At 36.3% G+C, this 19,015-nt stretch overlaps 1 protein-coding gene across 1 annotated transcript in view; it reads left to right on the top strand.

The window, feature by feature from the left end:
• Positions 1-19,015, top strand: part of WDR33 (WD repeat domain 33) — a 71,434-nt gene that overhangs the window by 10,991 nt on the left and 41,428 nt on the right. The window contains exons 2-7 of the mRNA XM_050902570.1: positions 7,486-7,710; positions 8,545-8,613; positions 9,059-9,163; positions 9,801-9,896; positions 10,403-10,554; positions 12,324-12,421. Coding sequence (XP_050758527.1) covers positions 7,507-7,710; positions 8,545-8,613; positions 9,059-9,163; positions 9,801-9,896; positions 10,403-10,554; positions 12,324-12,421 — 724 coding nt within the window. The 5' untranslated portion in view covers positions 7,486-7,506. The remainder of the gene's footprint in view (positions 1-7,485; positions 7,711-8,544; positions 8,614-9,058; positions 9,164-9,800; positions 9,897-10,402; positions 10,555-12,323; positions 12,422-19,015) is intronic.

Raw genomic sequence — 19,015 nt, 5'->3', positions numbered from 1 at the left:
TAATAGTAGTCTTGTATATATAGGTCAGTATTTTTGTCTTGAGTTTTGTGATTTGGTGTGTTATGGACCTCCAGCACCTGTGGATAATTAAGGAGTCTGCTCTCAGATTGTAAGAATGGTCTTATTTTTCTTAGGTTTAAACTTACAATACTCATGTCTGCATGTCTTCTAGAAAATTTTTGGAGATCTGCTTATAAAAATGCAGAAAACTACATGCTATTGCCATGTCTTATGTAATTCAAAAGTGGGAATAAGATTTTTAAATACTCAAAGGACAATAACCTTATGCAATTTTTTTCTACTGTTAGAAGGTGGGGGGGTTTTGTCTGCTTTTGACAAAAATATATCATTTCATCACCACAGGGCTAAGTTGGGCAACTTTGCACTTATTGTTGCATCTCATTGTCTGATGTAGACTTTCCTTATCACTGGGGTATATGCTGTTTTTACAAAAAGTGATGTTCTGTTAACGTAGTTCAAAGTCAAGCTGGGTCACAGAGTGGCTTTGAAGATGAGAATGTATTTTTTAAACTAGTTTTATATTCCTGCTTAATACAGCCATTATCTTTCATAACTAGTGGAAAAGATACCATCTAGTTATAGAACTGTAGATCAATAAAGATCCATAGCACTCTTTCTGGACTAGATTTGTTTAGATGTAGCACTTTTTCTTTTGATGAAGCAGCTTTATCTCTCTAAAATCTATGTTCTAAAAAAGGACTGTTAATAAAAAAGTACTTGTGAAATTATTTGAGATTGAGTGCCTCACACAGATGTACAATTTTCAGACTTTAGTTGATCTTGTTTTGAAAATCTGATTAAATGTTTTCCCAATACAATAGGAAATTGAAACACAAACCAATTCAAGGAATTGGTCAAATTAATGTATTCTTCACTAGATCTGCAAATCAGCATAACTTTTTCATAATTTTTCTGTGTTTTCAGAGTGGAGTTATCTCATGTACTGTGAAGGAAACTTATGATCCATCTTTTCAGAAAAATGATGACATCTGCATAGAGCAGAAGCAAAGTCTCCTCTACTGTGAGAGTTTAATTCATTGACAGACATGCAAATTAGCTTCAGCAGATTTCAAGTGTATCTTCAGAAAAATGTGGAAGCTTGCTGCTGCTAGTGCTGTTTTGCAGTGTTTTTAGTAATGTGAGTTTCTGATACTTCTAGATTATAAACATATCTGCTTCAGTGAATGAAGTGAGGGAGCGGCAGAAACACTGGTTCAAAACTAATCTTTTGCTCAGGTTCATTTCCTGTTTAAGAGGAGTTATTTTGGGAATACCTAATTTAGACAGTTTAAAATACTTGGAAGACCATTTACTTAGACTACATGGTTTGCAAAAATGAAGAATCCTTTTTCTATGTAACCCCCTACCTGGTGATTTTATGCTTTCTAGAAATGCCTGAGAGTCTAACAGTCTGTCACTCTTTTCAGCCCTTAACCAGGATGGCTGGCTCTGTTCCTGTGTAATAGAGAAACGATGTGTGTACATGCATGTTTATTTCTTCTTTCCTTTTCTAAAACATGAACAAGATTGCTGAAGTTGGCAAAACCAGAACATTTATATCTGGAATATGTCCTTCTACGTAATTCTTTTGCACTGGGAAGAGGTATGATTCCCAAGTAAGAAAAGACTGGATGATGAGACCAAGAAAGAGCCTTCCTGAAAATAGTGTGAATGTTTCAGGAAGGGGAAGCCATGGAAGGATCCACTGCTGGTCTCCAGATCAGAGATGCACATTCTTCCAAAGGATGAAAGAAAGGAGAATTTTTTTGAACTCAGTGTTGTTACTCTGTAAAAGAGGGAAAAGAATAACATTAAATTGTATTTGGTCTGATTTTTTTTTTCCAGAACAAGTGTGTTTATTCAAATGTGCTTACAGATTTATTAATATACAAATTAAAAATGCAGAGGCACGTTTTTTCAGAGATGACTATTTACAATAGGATTTTTTAATTTTGAGAAGTGTTACTGAAAGGAAATTAAGCAGTATCTATACCTTGTGGATGTAAAGGTGCTTGTCCAGTCAAAGATGTTGTTTGCTACTGATGTATTGAACAATAAACTTGTTATGCTAACTTTGCATTGTGGTGTTCTGATCTTATACTTCCACCTCAGAAAGCTGAGGTGGTTCTTCTCTAATGATGTTTTTTCCACTGAATGTCCTGAACCATGTTTTGGACTCCTATGTGCTATTGCAATGGAAATGATTACTATTAATTTTCACTGTTTCTGTTACACTGTAAAAGTGCTTGCTTTAAAGCCTACATGTACTTTGTTTAACTGTCTAATACGCATTTAAAGAAGTAGCATACAGATACACTCAGGAAATTTTTAGCACTTGTTTTCCTTTGCTGCTTTAGCCATTTCACGGGGAATGTCTTTTAAGCTGTAGTGTGTTCTGTTGTAGTGGGCAGCATGGGGTTTGCAAAGTAACTGGCTGCTTGCGCTCCCCAGGAGAATAGCCTTCTGTTCTACCATTTGGAAACATAGTTTTCTTTTGACGTATTCAGGTTATTACTGTACTGCACCCAAGTTGCTTTCACTTCACTGAAAAATAACTAATAAATCGGCAAGCACATTTTAATTACCAGTTACTGCACTTCATTAATGATGATCTTTACTTTTTGGGTAAACCATATAAATTTTGTCAAGATTATACATAAATCAGATTATTTCTTTTAGTATTGAACTATCTGTAAGAAGTGAGGGATTTAATATAACCCATGACACTCTCTCCAAGCTTTACCTGATTAAAGCAGTGTAGAAGGATGCTTTGGTGTTTTTATTTTGGTTTGAGTAGCCTAATTTTGTTTTATTTTGATTTATTGAAGTTATGTGTGAACTGCTTTGGTTGCATGATTTTGGGCAGCAAAGTCCAAATCTGTCAATTTTCAAAACTTATTGCAAGATTCATTTTGATCTTAAAGAAACAGCCATACCCCAATAAGATGATAAAGTAATAATGTTACTACATGAAATGCTAGCGTTCTCTTCGTAGCCTTATTTGAATACATGAACTAAGTGGTAACCATTTTCTGTGATGGGCTAATACTGTATGTGACTTTTCTCTTGTTTTAAAAAGCAAACAAGCTCCACAAATCCATCTGTCTTGTGACACCATGCTGCCCTGCGTATAAGGTCATCCTCAGTTTTTTCATTTTTAACTCTGTTCTATAGCCATGTCCCTCTGATTACTCGATAGCATTAGTAAACCTGCCATCCTTATGGCACTATTAGGAATGAATAAAAGGCTTGCTCTGTTGCAAGTGTATTTATTGACAGTTAAGGAACAGCGATGGACATCTCGGGTGCTATCACAAGCTCCTTGAGTTCTGTTGTGCAGTTTCTTCTGCCCAGTTCTCTCTCAACTAAATTCTTTTTAATTTTTCTTTATTTTTAACCTGTGTCTATTTGTCAGGTTTCTCATTCACTCTCTCTTTTCTTGACTGACCTTGCTCCTCAGTGTTTTTGCCTCTGTAGTTACTCCCACTCTTACTGTGTTTCTTCTGACTTCTCTTTGGGGTTTTTTTTGTCCATCTAGTCCTAATCCTGCCTTCAGTTTCATGTCAGATGTGCCTTCATTTATTCCCCAATTTGATTGCATTTTCCAGGCATTCTTTTGTCATCTTAGCTGAAAAGTAGGCCCAGTTACTTATCTTCCAGTGTTTCTGGATGGCCCTATCTTTGCTCAGTGAATTCATTATATATTCTCTGTATATCCCCAAATATATTTACCCCCCAAATGTGTGAAAGCTAGTCAGCTTTGAAAGGGTATTTGTGGGGACAGAAAAGGGGAAACTGACAGTCAGCTCTCTGAAAAGTCATGTTTCTGTTGCGGACAATAAGGATGCATGAAAGAATAGCATAAAAAAATTCAACTCAGTTCAAATTGTGATAAAAGTATAATGAACTAGAAGAGAATAGCAATTAATTGGTCACATTACTATCCAGAAACAATAAAATAAGAGCTGACCTATGCTTGATGTTGGAAAGATCTTGCTGTTGTTTCTAATTCTGCGCGTTAAGGAAAAAATGGAGTCTTCCATTTAAACCCTTGTTGGACTCTAAAATAAAAAGAGTTTGGTACTTTGCTTAAAACAGGAAATTGGATGTTACTACTCTGGATTACACATTGTCCTCTAATATTTGTTTGCACGTTTCTACTCATGCTCCCAATACAACAGGAGCTTTAGCTATAGACACGTTGAATTCAGACACTTTTTTAGCTGATGCAAAAGATCTAAAGGAGAGCCTGTTGAAGCGTTGGTTTGTCCCAACAAAAGATGAAGTACGATACTGATAACTTAAATGTTAAATGGGTATATTTGTCTGACTGGAGTAGAGGTCTTCGGAAATAAATGCTCCAGTTTCATCTGATAACTGAATCTGTACCAAAAAAAACCCTTCATTTCTAAAGCTTCTTTGTTTAGAAACTTCACTTGGTGTGTATATACACACAGGTATATGCATGTGCACACACTCTTCTTGTGTATCCATTTATATATATATGACATATGCAAACATGACTTGGGCACAAGGATATTACATGGATAAAAGCATGGTATTTGAGGCATTATTAGAAAAAAATGATCACGAACAGCTGGGTAAACAAATGTTTTTGCAAAGTTTGTAACTGAAGGTAGGAGGCTTTTTGTGATAGAGGCAGTGATCTCAAAAGTTGGAGAAACAACTTAGAACATGAACAGAACATAAACCCTTCATTTTCCTAATCCTGTGTCATCTCCCTTGTTGTGTTGTTGTAGTTGTGATGTCACATATTGTCATAATCATGAACTTGGAAGCGTCTGTAGGCACGAAGAGGTGTAATTAACATGTTTATGCCTTTGGTCACCTTTTAAACAGTAGGTTCTGCTGATGTTGATTGCATGTTAAGTGAATGTTGTTTATGCTAATCTAAGCTAGACACTGCTTGTGATAGTTTTAGGTATGTCCAATCTAAATTGATCCATATCATAGTTAATGCTTTATTTACCTATGTTAGTAATTGAAAAATTTTCTTAGGGAGATGTCGTTTTCAGAAAGATCAAAATAAATTGTTAATTAGCTTGTTGCTTTGGAGTGTTTCTCAAAAGGCATTTTTATGTAATGTTTTCTTGCAAATATATCTGATCAAAGTGGTTTTGAAAGCCCCAGCATATATTTTTGTCTACATTTTTGGTCTTGGTTCTTGAAATTTATTTTTGCATTGCCTATAAGAGTACAGATGTGTGGCTTTGAAAAAAAAATCTTCTTCCCTCTGGTTTAAAGCACTGGTTGGTATAGGAGTGCATATCTTTAGACTTGAGAGAGATTAGTACTGGAAATTTTCTCTAGGGTTTTTTTTTCCTGAGTAATGAATAAGCTTTAAAACTACATTAAAAAGACTTTATTAATGGACTTGCACATTTAATGCCAGCTTGCTTTGCTTGTTTGAAGAAGCTGCTTTCTCTTTTTTGATACAAAAGCACTACTACCCTTTTAATTTTACCTTTGAGATTTAACACCTGAAACTTTCTGTACAACAGTTAGCTACCTTCTGACAAGTTGCAAGAGACTCTGAGATAGTGTTAGGGGTACTTGACATACTTCCTGCATGAGAAAGTTTTGATACCTCTTGTTTCAGATGACCTTAATGTTGTAGTAATTGTGTTGTTACAATGATGTTATGGATGTGGCGGTATTTGGAGGTAGACATGGTGTCTTATTAGACCACCTGGTATTGGGTGGCTTTCAGGCAAATGAGCCTTTCAGCCACAAGATGAAAGTTTGTTTATTTGAAGGCTGGTCTCTCTTTCCGGTTACATGAGTTGGTCTAATAAACGATGCTACTCCTGCCAAAGGTCTTAAATTCCTTACCTCGTTTAAGGAAATGTGCTATTTTAGTTTGGACTTGTTTGTCTTGAATGGAGAATAGTTGTAATGGCTTTAGTTTGATCCCCCCCCCCCGCCCTTGTACATTAGAGTTGTTTGTGTAGCTAACAGCCAGGTGTCATAGATAGGTTGTGTTATAGCTGGCCTGACACACTTTCAGTTAGCAGTGGAAAGGAGTGTGTGACTTCTAAGTTTGCAAGGCCTGTGAAGGTTAATCCCTGCCCTGTGCCAACAAACTGTCTGATATTTAAAGGGCAACCTGCTCCTTGTAGTTATAAAGAACCTCTTAAAAAGAATCAAACTATGCACTACTTTTAAACCCTCTTTTATGTCTAGCATTTCTATCTTAGCTTTAATTTGCTGTTTAAAAAATGGGAACATTTTTCAATTATTGGGATTAAAAAAAGCGAGACAAAATTTTAAGACTGGCAGTTGAAACAATTTTCCAGCTCTTTCAAATTGAGGATACGAATATTTTAACTAAATTCATGAATTTACAAACAGATTATTTCAACTTTTTTAAAAAAATTCTACTAGTTTATTTCCATTCTTTTTATTAAATGCGCTTTGACTCTGTGTAAGCACTTTAGCCTTCATGCAAAGGAGGGTTTCTCAGCCTTTTTGCATTCCCTTGATGACAGTGCCAGTTTATTTTGGTTTAAAATTTTTTTCAAACTATGAGTTCAGGATAGGGGGGGAGTACAAGTTGAAAATTAAGTTTGAGCTTTCACTGGTTCAGAGTGTGTCACTACTTAGTCTGAAGTTAGTATATACTTTAAAGACAGTGTATATTGTAGTTTTCAGCTGTGAAGAGGTTGCTGTGATCTCATCATTTAAGAATTTTACAGACCGAAAAATTAGGTTTTAGACTCATTTCCCTCTGTCAGAAAAAAGTCGGAATGTTGAAATTTTTTTCCTTGCCACTCACATTTGCTTAACCTTCTCAGTGGGTCTTGTTGGGGGGAAGTGATGTTCGGTTACATATTTATCAAGGTTTGATAAATGTAATCCATTTATTTTGCGATAATGGAATTGAAAGTATACCTACAGGTGGAATGTGAGCTGTGGTGTATTTACTATAAATTATGTAAAGGGAATGTAATTTTATTTGCAGGTCCTAGAATAAGGTTTTGAGGCAGCCCTTTAGAACTTTTTTCCTTGTTAATAGTTAAATTAATTTGTAAGTAATGTGGTGTTTCCTGTTATGTATTGAATCTAAAATATGTATATTGAATCTGAAATATCATCTTCTGTTGAAGGGTCTTACTGTTTCTTGCATTGACTTTTACTATTTTTACTGAGGACTTTCTTTTCCCATACAGTTCTAGTTTAGGGATGGTAATGCAAACTTTATAGTGATCTGTTTCAATACAAAATTCCTCTTGATAGAAAACAAAGTATGTAACCACTTTAATGTCAGTGTTATGTGGCACAGGAGAAGAATAATAGTTGTTCAGAGGAACCTGCAGATATTTCTTCCCAATAAACAGTGCTTTATGAAGTTGTTATTCATCCTTGTAAGTTTAAGTTGGTGGAGATACTAATGCGGGATTTTTGTCATTATTATGTAGTAACCTAGTGTTTCACTTTTTGCAGTCATTCAGAAACAAGATAGCCATGGCCACAGAAATTGGCTCCCCGCCCCGATTTTTCCATATGCCGAGGTTCCAGCACCAGGCGCCTCGGCAGTTGTTCTACAAAAGACCTGATTTTGCACAGCAGCAAGCAATGCAACAGCTTACTTTTGATGGAAAGCGGATGAGAAAAGCTGTGAACCGAAAGACTATAGACTACAATCCCTCTGTAATTAAATATTTGGAGGTTAGTTAATTTTCTGATTTTCCTTCCTGAAATTTGTGTTTGTGCTTTTCAGTCTCCATAAGGCAGTCTGGAAGACTGGGAGATCTGCTGCATTATCAAACTAAATGACAAATGCTTGTAAATTTGGTATAGTATGAATACAAAGGGGTTTGGTCCTTGGTAATAAAACTGCACATATACGCAGCTGATTTTGTGGTTTGTGTAAACACCAATTTTTACATTCTGTCTTGGAATTCCAACTTGGAGTGCAATTGAGTGTCTTGTGTGATGTTCTGACTTCTCAGTGAACATAAAAACTCATTATAAATAATGTAATTCTTCTTATTTTTGTTTAGAAATTTCCCGAAATGGGAAATAAACCATGACACCTTCCCCTCCAAAACCAGGGCACCATAAAAATGTTTTCTCATCATCTTACTAAATAGCACTGCAACTTGCACTGTAAATGCTTATCCTGAACATAAAGCTTTTGAAATGATTGAATGTGCTTCCTGTAGAGTACCTATTAGCCTGAGCAGCAAAGTACCAGTCGTCTTTGTTACAATAGTGTGGCTTGTTACATAGGACTGCTCCTTTCATATTGTTAAGCTGCAATTTTAAATTAGCTGCTTTAGAGTGATGAAATTAAGACTTTAAACATTCTTGAATCTTGTGCTTATGCTGTACAAATTCTACAGGTTTCCTGAGACCAAAGTCTTTTAACTGAGTTTATTCTAAAATCCTTGGAGTGCTTTGGAATTTCCCAAACAGGCTGTCAATGTGTTCCTTATTTTCTGTTGTTTAACAATGAAGTATAGTGGTGGTATGAACTAGGAGTTGTTTTCTTCTTTCCAGAATAGAGTATGGCAGAGAGACCAGCGAGATATGCGAGCAATCCAGCCTGATGCAGGATATTATAATGACGTAAGTAAAATCTGTCTATTCCCTGATGAAGTTCTGTGGATAAAATTTGTCCAGAAAATCGGAAGGATTCTGCCTGTCAGCTGAGGTTATCTTTTTGTCCACAAGAGGCCTTAAAAATATGAAGGGTATCTTCACTCTACGTTATCTTGTTCTGTTGGAATCCATGTCCACAAAGAGAACCTGAAGTTGGATAGGCTTTTAATTTTTGGACATAAGAACTCTCATAATGCACTGAGTTTGCAAAGCTGCTTTTGAAGATGCTGGTTCTGGATGTTTGAGACGGTAAATCATGCAGACTTTTGAACACTTCTACCAACTTACTTCTGATGATATCCCTGCAAATGAAAAACTTGCTTTTCCCGAAATGGGTGTTCAGAATGTATGCTTTTCTTGCAGTTCCTGGTTAGAAATGTCATTACTAAGTCTTTCGTTTCTTCTCTCATAGTTGGTCCCTCCTATAGGAATGCTGAACAACCCTATGAATGCTGTAACAACAAAATTTGTTCGGACATCTACTAATAAAGTAAAATGCCCAGTGTTCGTTGTCAGGGTGAGTATAGTGTTGTATTAGTTGTATTGTCTTAATTTAAATTAGAGTGATATTCTTAACTGAAGAAAGAAACAAGGTAACAGTTAAAGCATTTCCAAATAAAACTAGCATGTGGAATGTATGGACTACTTCTGTGTCTTTCTGTGGAGGGTTTTAGGAAATTAAATGGTAAGGTCTGAGTACAAAATAATTCTTACTCTGAGTTTGAGGTGCACTTCCTACTTTTTTGTTTGTTTGGTTTTTGTTTGGAGGGGCTAATATATCTTGACTCACAGAAAAAAAGGCAATTCAGTCTCTGTGCTGTTTGACTCTTGTAGCATCTTTTAACAACTTTTCCGTGATGTCAGCAGTATTGTTTAGTATGGATATTGTGTGCTAGAAATGTATTGGTGCCAATAAGCTGTTTCTTCTCTATGACTAGGTTTTTTTCACTGCTTTTACAGTGGGCTTTGTTGCAAAAGTCAAAAGCCCTCTTACACAGTTCTGCTTTTTTGTCTGTCTTACATCCTCTAGAACGTCATTTAGTAAATTCCAGTCTTGCAGATTCCCTGGAAGAAGCTTATGATTTATTTGGAGGATTGTGAAGAAATATTTGAATGTTATATTTGCAAAGTTTAGTTAAATTTTTCTTTTGCAGTGGACTCCTGAGGGGAGACGCTTGGTCACTGGTGCATCTAGTGGAGAGTTCACTTTATGGAATGGACTGACTTTCAATTTTGAAACGATATTGCAGGTAAATTCATCTATCAAAATTCCTGTGTATTTCCGTGAGGTCTCGGAGCATGTTTTAGGAACACATCTTCACCCTGCTCATCATGGGTCAGTGGTCTAAGCGTGGTAATGGGAGTCTTAGAGGTCTCTTTTTTTTTTTTTTTTTTTTTTTTATTGTGCTCTGACCCCATGTGAGACTGTAGCTATAGGCAATTCATTTAATGCTTCTCATTCCATCTCCATGTGCTATACTAACTGTTCTCAAGAACATACTATGAGTATTTGTAATAATAAAAAAACACTTTGGAAACAAAATGCAAATACTCTTCACTTATTATTTAGGAGACCATTGTATACAGAGTAGGGGAATTTTTTTTCCCCACAATAACATCTTGAATCTAACTAGATCATCACTGTTTTCATTTCTTTGTTGCAGCTGTTAAGTAGAAACTTTACTAACTTTTGTGTTTGTGTGGGTCAGATAGTATTTGAACATGTTTGCTAGAAGTTTTGTTTCTGAATTTACAGGCTCACGACAGCCCTGTAAGGGCTATGACTTGGTCACACAATGATATGTGGATGCTGACAGCAGACCACGGGGGATATGTGAAATACTGGCAGTCCAACATGAACAACGTCAAGATGTTCCAGGCACATAAGGAGGCGATTAGAGAGGCCAGGTTTATACACAATATACCATTTTCTGTAGTACCTATTGCCATGATTAGACTGTTCTCTAAGTGTATTCTGGGTGCAGAAATGCATGGGTTCTGTCAGATTCTGGGAAACTTCCTGCACCACATAAACACAATATTTTCTTTTGTTTCCACATTTTCACCGTTTTGCTGGCACCTTTCTGAATTAGTATTGTCCCAGTATCCGCCTCTGCAATATGTTAGAGATGTATTTGTCTGCCGCATTTTGCACTGGTATTCTTTTCATTTTTATATGGTGACGATGTGTATCAGTTATTCCTTTTTATACGCACTGTGTAAGACAACAATTTCATTCCAAATAAAGAATTCAGTCTTTAATAATCTAACTGAATAAAATATAAAGCCTTCAGAAATAAAACACCTGCATAGTTCTCACAAAATAATAAAACACTAAATAAAGTGAAGAACTGCTTGGCTTGGTGAAGCCAAGACTTCCAGTAATACTAAATACCCACGCAGACTGCCACATACAGAAGTCTAATGTTAATACTGAATGGGTTCTTCAAGCTTGAAACTGTAAGCAAGCCATTGAAAAGAAGACTGTAGGATATTCTCTTGGTTCAGTGTTGATGCCTCAGTTGTGCAAATGTCTATTTATATAAAAATGGAATCTAAAGTGATACTATCAGTAAGATGTAAGTGAAGGATGTTTCTAAAGCAAACCTGCACATAATCTTTAGTAAGATATGGAAATGTTTTTAAAGTAAGCCTGAAGAGAAGCTGCAGATCCAAAATGAAGCTAAAGCAGTGTTTCTTCGGGTTCAGCTGCTGGCCCATGGCGATAAAGGTTCACTGCCACAAAACCACTTTCCACTAAAGTCACCATTTTTCTTTGATAGGGTGCAGTGTTTTCTGCCAGAGTTTGGTTATGAGAAGTGCTTACATTGGATTCAGTTACTGTCTGACTATGATGGCCATACACTGAATTTCTCTACTATTTTAAGCCCTTTCCTGATCATAAAGATCTAGGATTTCATGAGGGCTCCCTCATGGTCTTTCACTGCACCAGAAAGGAAGTGAGTGCCTGTCAGTTGCTGGAGATGTTCTGGCCCTAATCACATGGCTAAATAACTCCTTGCTTTTCCAGTGACTTTCATCAAGTGATATTGACTGCTCAATCTGGAAGCTTCTTCTGTGTCTGTAGGATTCTTTTCATGGTGTTACGGGGTGTAATAAGAGGGATTTTTTTCCAAATTACTTTTACAATAAGTGGTACACTTGTTTTATATACATTTTTTCCAACAGTTAATCCAACTAGCATTTTCCTGTGACCAGCTTTCCCTTATTTTTGCTTCTCTGCTGCAAAACACCTGTGGCTGAAGAGGAGTTTTTCCCTAAGAACTGTTCTCCTGTGCTTCTACACAGTGTCACTTTCTTATGGTATTACCAAACATGAAAATCTAGGGTGACAGTTACCAAATCATATTGATGTTGCTTCTCATCCTGCAGAGAAGGTACTACGTGTGCAGTCATAGGTAGGAAGGTGCTAAGAATAAATTCCGGATTTTTTCCTCATTTGACAGGGGACTGCAATGCAATAGTAATCCTATGCTAAATTCATGTCTTCTGATGAAGTGTCATTTGGCAGGCACTGTATTCACTTAGAAGTCCCTATGTTCAAATGCATCCTTCAGTGTATAACACATTACAGTATAATTTTGCCCTGTCTGAGAAGCATAGATAATCTGTTAAATGCTGACTTCTTTCCCCTGCTGTGTGTCTTCATGTAACAGTTTCTCACCCACGGATAATAAATTTGCTACATGCTCTGACGACGGCACTGTTAGAATCTGGGACTTTCTTCGTTGCCATGAGGAGAGAATTCTTCGAGGTATGTGTACCAAAAGTACTGATTGGGGTATTTCAAGAGGGGGAAAAACCTTTTTTAAACTAGGTGTTCACAATACAGAAGTATCAGCTTGTCTACATTTTTGTATTACATCCCTGTCTTAAATCCTCCAAACAAGCTTTTGTTTGGCTGCTGCTATAGGTGCCTTATAATACTCAGATAGGCTGCAGTTCCCAATGGCGTTACTCTGTTTACTGTCCACTTAAGCTCTAAACAATGGAGGTGGATATAAGGACATTTTTTTCTACTGCTAATGTTGGTAGGAACAGCTGTTTCTGGATCAGGAATACATTTATCTTTCTCCAAAGCTTAATCTTTGTGACCACTTTTACTTCAGAACATGCATCTTCATGCAGAGGCTTCCGTTCTTTTCATGGGAGTGCCTTCCATTCTGATTTCTTCAGAGGCAAGGTAGTTACTTTTTCTCAGTCCTTAAGAGGAGAGCAGCATTTCGGTAGAGAAAACAAGTAAATTTTGATTACATCATGCATAGCACATGCAAATAATCCTAGCTTCGGTTCAATAATTTTCTGTCCAACTTCTGTGTACGCTAACTTCTGGTGCCTTTCCACTGGCCTTGTTGAGCTTTCTCCTTCTCTTGTTGCAATCTTATTGAGCAATAACAGTAGCTTCTGACAACTATTCCTTTCTTGCAGATGTCAAAGGTACATAATTTAGTAGGAGAGTATATTAAAGACTGCCATGAGATTGGTGATTGTAGGCATGCAGATAAACTGCAAAGAAGGTATGCAATAAAACCAGGGAATTTCAGTTTTAGGTATGTGAGCTCATTCAGCGCTTTCCTAAACTAAGAATTTTTCTTTTTTTAAAGTCATGCTTCCAACTTGGATGTGCATTATGTATTTTATGAAGTAGAGCTCTCCCTGTTTCTCTTGACTCTTAAGCTCTCTTCTTGTTTTACTAATGCATTACTTTCAAACACCACTACTTTGAAAAGACATTGGGCTCCAGCATTCTTGCAATGATGATATTCTAACAGAATTTGTGTATAGACATTATGGTAGATGGGTTATTTGCAGGAGCTGGCAAGCAAATTTCTAGGCTATATCATTTACACCTGTTATTCTGGAAGGACCCAAACAGATTTGGGGCTGTTTTGCTTGATGCTTTACAAAATAAATCATTCTGCACTAAATACATTCTATACCCTCCTTCAGGTTTGTACTAACTACTCATTTAAACCATGTGGAGGAAATGGGGATTGTCTCCATGCAGAGTTGTTCAAGATTATAAAAATCCCTCCAATTCTTCTACATTCTTTTAACGTTCTGCATAAAGTAGGAGTAAAGCATTTAATTTAGGCCATAGAGAACAGAACTTGCATTACATTTCCTTCTGTTACCTTGCGTACTTGAACATTGTGATTGTGACTATATCTCAAATAGAATTATGCTTTAATTTCTTATAGTTTATACATCTCAGTATACAATTTTTAGTTTGCAAAATAGCTCTATAAAGAATATCTTTGCTTCTACTTACATGTTGTACCCACAAGACCCTTCATCTTTTATGTAAGCTGGAAATATTTTGAAAACTTTACATCTCTGGATAAAATTGGACAGGGCAAATTATTCCTCATTTCTGCTGTCAGATAGGCAAAAAAACAAACAAACAAACAAAAAAACCCCAAAAACCAAACACCACCACCAAAAAATCCCCCACAACAAAACAAAAAAACCCCGAGTGTTGGGGGTGGGAGGACGTTTCTGGAAAACGTGCAAGTTTGATATGGTTTTGGTCCCTAGCACTATCATTAAGTATGATCAGAAGACATATTTGAAAGACCTGTATGGGTAACACTTAGGGAGCTTTCTTGGTGGAAAATACAAGCTTTAATTTTGTTATTTGGAGTTTAGAGCTTATGGCTTCAGGAAACTGATCTTCAGCTTTTCGCTTCTCCACATGCATTCTGCTTTTACATATTTAGGAGCATGATCTGTAATACTTTGCTTAGTACAGCCTTCAAAATGTGTACATACTCATGCCATTGCCATTGCAAAGTTATTGATCTGTAAATTAAAATTCTGGTGGCACTTCATTAAAAATATATTTCACTATGTACAAGAAGTGTTTAGATCAAATACCATGCTAAGGAATGTTTTTTATTTCCTACTTTCACAAACCATGCTTCAGCTATTCTGGTTAATATTGGTGCTGTGAAGTTGAAGGGATTCTACAGTGTAGTTTAGACTCAAAGCTTCACTTGTGTTAAGGTATTCTTCAGGTTATCACACTGAATTATAAAAATCAAATGAAACTATCAATTTACAGTCAGATGTGTTCATAAAAAAGATTATCACTCACAGGGATACGATATCAATATATCATTATTCCTACTGATTTTTCAGTAACAAATTAAGGAACATATTTTAAAAAACAGACTAGAGGACTTTAATGCTAAGGAATGCTTTTAAAGTAATTCTATAAAGAGTATTAAAGGTACTGGGATAAGCTTTACTAATATAGAAAGGACAAAATTCTATAGACTTGTTGCAGATGCTTTTTGCACTGGAATGAACTAATGTAATTTATTTCTATTATTTGATGAAATGGTTCCCTTTACTTAAAACTGGTCTGAAGGAACAATTCTAGTCTTACCTTCCGAAGAGGACTGGAAAAACAAATTGGAAGTGGTGAATTACATAGGACTTCTTCTTAAGGTTTTGCTGGAGTTTTCAGCTGTCTACAGTAGGCTACACAATTTTTTTCAGTAAAGCCATGAATACGTGGGCTGCATGAGAAACACTTATCAACTGTGTCCAGCTTCCTTTTGATTTATCAAAATGAAAATAAACAGGACACCCTCTTTTGTTCTTCATACATAATGCCAGAAGTTCTGGATCTTTTTTCTTTACTCTGGCTCAGAGTCCCTTTGCTGCCCGGCTTTTTACTAATTTATGTTGCTTTGCTGCTGTTTCTACCATCGTGGCTTTCCAGGGCTTAGTAGGTGGAGTTTGGGTGTTTTGTTAGAAGTATGTGCAAATTTATCAGGCTCCTTTTTAATATCATAAAGAAATAAATAGGATTAAAATCTTCCATTTCTTGGGGAACCATCTTTAATTCATCTTCAAATGAATTATCTTGGAAGAACTTGAAGGTGGGGGAGATGGCATTGTCATAGTCACTTATCTGCTTGCTTCCCCTCAGCCCAATTACTGTCTGTCTTTTCTCTTGAAGTAAAGATGCTGTACTCCTAATTCTGCACTGATAGTTTTTGCCTATGTTAATTCTTGTAATGTTGCAGTCTTGATGATGGTAATAAGTACAGTTTGGTGGGCTTGCTAAAATACACTGGTAGGAATCAAACTGATGTTAAAATAAATATGTTTTTGTTAAAATAACAAGACATGGAAAACAGTCTACAGTATAGCAGTATGTTGTTTTCATGTCAATAATCTGTTACTCTGAAAGGCATTTCCGATAACAGCATTTATAACAAAACATTATCAGGTCTTTAGTCTAAACAGTTGCAGTGAAGTTAATGCCAGGACTCCTGTAAACAGTCCCCGTTTCTGTAAGAAGATACACACTGACAGCTTTTAATAATGCTAACTACATCTAGTGAAAAAATGTATGCAGTAAACGCTTGATGTCCTTTTATTTCTTTTGAGAAATTAACGTTATTGATGATTTGACTGGTGGCTGCGAATCTCATGAGTATTGGGTCTGTGCTAATGTATCCCTGAGAACATTTTGGGTAGATCATTAGTAAACACATGATTCCTTAATTATTCCCAGCATGAAATCGTGGGTTAGGAGGCTACAAACACATTTCAATGTTGTCAGTTCGACTGTCCTTCATTCTCTTTCCTTTCACGGTCACACACACAAAATCCAGTAGAAATGTGTGCTTGGGAGGACTGTAAGGTTTTCATTCTGAAATCTAGATGAGCTATATGTTCCCAGGATTTCAAAGGTTGCCTGGCTTAAATAGGTCTTTTGGGGAGGATGACTCTACCCAGCTCTCTGAAGGATAGTAACTCAGGATTTGATAAGATATTTTATAGATAAGTTTTTCTATTTTCTGGCTGTAAAGTAGAGTAATAAACTAAATGATCTTCCAGCCAACGTGGTGGATTTGGCAAAAGATTTTTCTTATCCTAACTTGAACAGTTAAAAGCAATCAAGATTCCTTTACATTCTGTCTGGATTTAAAATTTGCAGTTTGTTACAACATATAATTTCTTACTAGTACATGATTTACTCTAAGGACAGTCTTTTGCCTGTCTTTAATAACATTGTTCTGCCTGGAATTTCCTGTTCAGGCATAACACCAGTGCAAAAACTCATCACCTACAAAGTAACATGTACGTATGTATGTGCATGCAGAAGTCATAGCAATCACAATAAACTTATTTTTATCTGCTCACAAGTTCTGAAGAAGTGTGTCCACAGCTAGTCATACTGAAATAACTGGAGAATTTTTTTATTTCTTCCTTCCTTCCTTCTACTCCATTTCTGCATCTTCATTAGCAAATAAAATACCATGAAGTGTCTTTAGTTGTTTAAATCTGTTGTATGGTTTGTATAGTCAGCACTTTCTGCCTGAAAGTGAAGGATCTCTTCAAAGTTTTTGACATCCGGTTCCTCAGTCAAATAGCAAATCCTGTTCTTAAATTTAGAGAAGATGTGTTTAGTAGTTAAAAGGAACCTGAGAGCCAGAACTAACCAGAACTACATCTTCCGTTTGGTCCTTCACTTCTAAACATACTTAGTAGCTAGCTCTTAGCCTTTGAAGCAGGTAGCTTCTAAAACCTTTTCCTGGAATTCAGTTGAACTCTGCATTGGATAATGTAAAAGAAAAAAATCCTGATGTTGCTGTTTCCATCTTTCTTCCCTTTATGTGAGGTTTTTCTTTTGTCTTCCCTGTCTCAATAGGGAGAGAAAGCACAGCAAATTCAAGAAATGCATGTATGTTGATACTGTGTTTCTTGTAAGGAGACATAGTGTTTAAATCTTCAGTTTTTTGTGCGGGCTTGCTTCTTTGTACTGTTAGGATTTCAGGTATATCTGATATGTCTTAGTCTACGGATGCATCCCTACATGAATGAATATTAGAAGGATTTTTCCTCAAAACAAAAGCCCAAGATGAGATGAGACCTGGCTGATATTGGCACCAACCGTATCAATCTAGAGAAGGAATGTCCTTGAATTTTTGAACTTAAAAAAGATGAGCTGTTTTGAAATGCTAGTATCGAATCAGTTAAATCTCCTCTTTGTTGGTGGGTTTTAGTATGCAAGCTTACGTTGCAGATCTCTGATCTTCGTGAATCTTCATTGCCAAAGCAAAGTTTGGGATGGGGGAGAGGGATAAGTTGCAGCTAAGTCTTTTGAGGTACAGTTGTGCTCTAAATGGCTGTGCATGAAACTTTTTGTGTGTTTTGGACACAACAAACGTTAGGGAACTCGCTCACTGGGATGTTAATAGTGAATCTATGAGGGTTTTTTTTCTTCATGAACAGTTAGATCACTTGCACAATCGGTGATGCAGGAGCCCTTTTGTTCCGCTCTATGTGTTGTGCCAGCTCTGATGCTGCTTCTTTGGGGTTGCGTGCATAGAGTGCTCTTCACACAGCCTCATTCACTTTTTCATCTCATTAGTAAACCTCTCTGTTGCCTTAGTGAGATTAGGAGTTAGAAATATTGTATACAATTTCCAGCTTCATAAATAGAAGTTATCACTCAAAACATATTTTCCTAGCATCTTTCTTTACACTTTTTCTGGAGTTAAGTAACACCAAGGACTTGGAGTGTGAATACATATATACCTTCCTGAGCTCATAGATAACTCCAGTCATTGCTGCTTGTTAGGGTAGTGGGTATAACCTACGTTAGATGGGAAGAATCCAATCACTTCTTGCTTGAGGCTACTAAAAAATGTGCAGGTGTCATCTATCAACTCGGTTTTATTCATGAATATGACTTTCAAGGCTACAGCATCTTGATTTTCTCTGTATAGGAACTTTATTAGAGGTAGACTTTGCTAAAATATCCACTTCTATTTGTGTTAAATGTAAAAATCCATCTGAGAGTTGAGAAACTTCCTGCTGTGTTGACTTATATCAGGTTCCTATTTGTGAAGTGTTCTGGATTGGACAAAAATTTTATTTTGATCAACTATACTTGAGGTCCTTGGTTTCTGTGATTAAAAGGGTGGTGATTAGGAGGTAGCTTCATGATGCCTTTGCTCTGCTCCCTAAAACAATGCCAGGAGAATTAGAGGGTATTGAAGACTGCTCTTGGAGCTGGTTGCATCTAATATGCCTAAAAGCATTTGGTTTATATTGCAGTTCAGTTCTGAGTAACGTTGAAGTACAACATACTAAGTCTTAGAGTTCTGATTCTCATCTAGAATCTAGTGTTTTAAAAATCCTGAAAAATTAATAACTAAGAATATATAGAATTCTCAAAGAATGAGTAAAAGAGATCATGAGAGATGAGCCACAACACCTGCTATAAAGAAAGTTATATCAGATGCTTCTGTCAATGCTTTTCACGAGACAAGAATGAAGAGGCACTGTGCGAGAACGAGATTATTTCAGATTCAATTTTGAA

This window comes from Gymnogyps californianus, chromosome 10, assembly GCF_018139145.2.
Source record: "Gymnogyps californianus isolate 813 chromosome 10, ASM1813914v2, whole genome shotgun sequence".
NCBI lineage: Eukaryota > Metazoa > Chordata > Aves > Accipitriformes > Cathartidae > Gymnogyps > Gymnogyps californianus.
The sequence above is the reverse complement of the archived record's forward strand: the minus strand, read 5'-3'. Positions and strand labels throughout refer to the sequence as shown.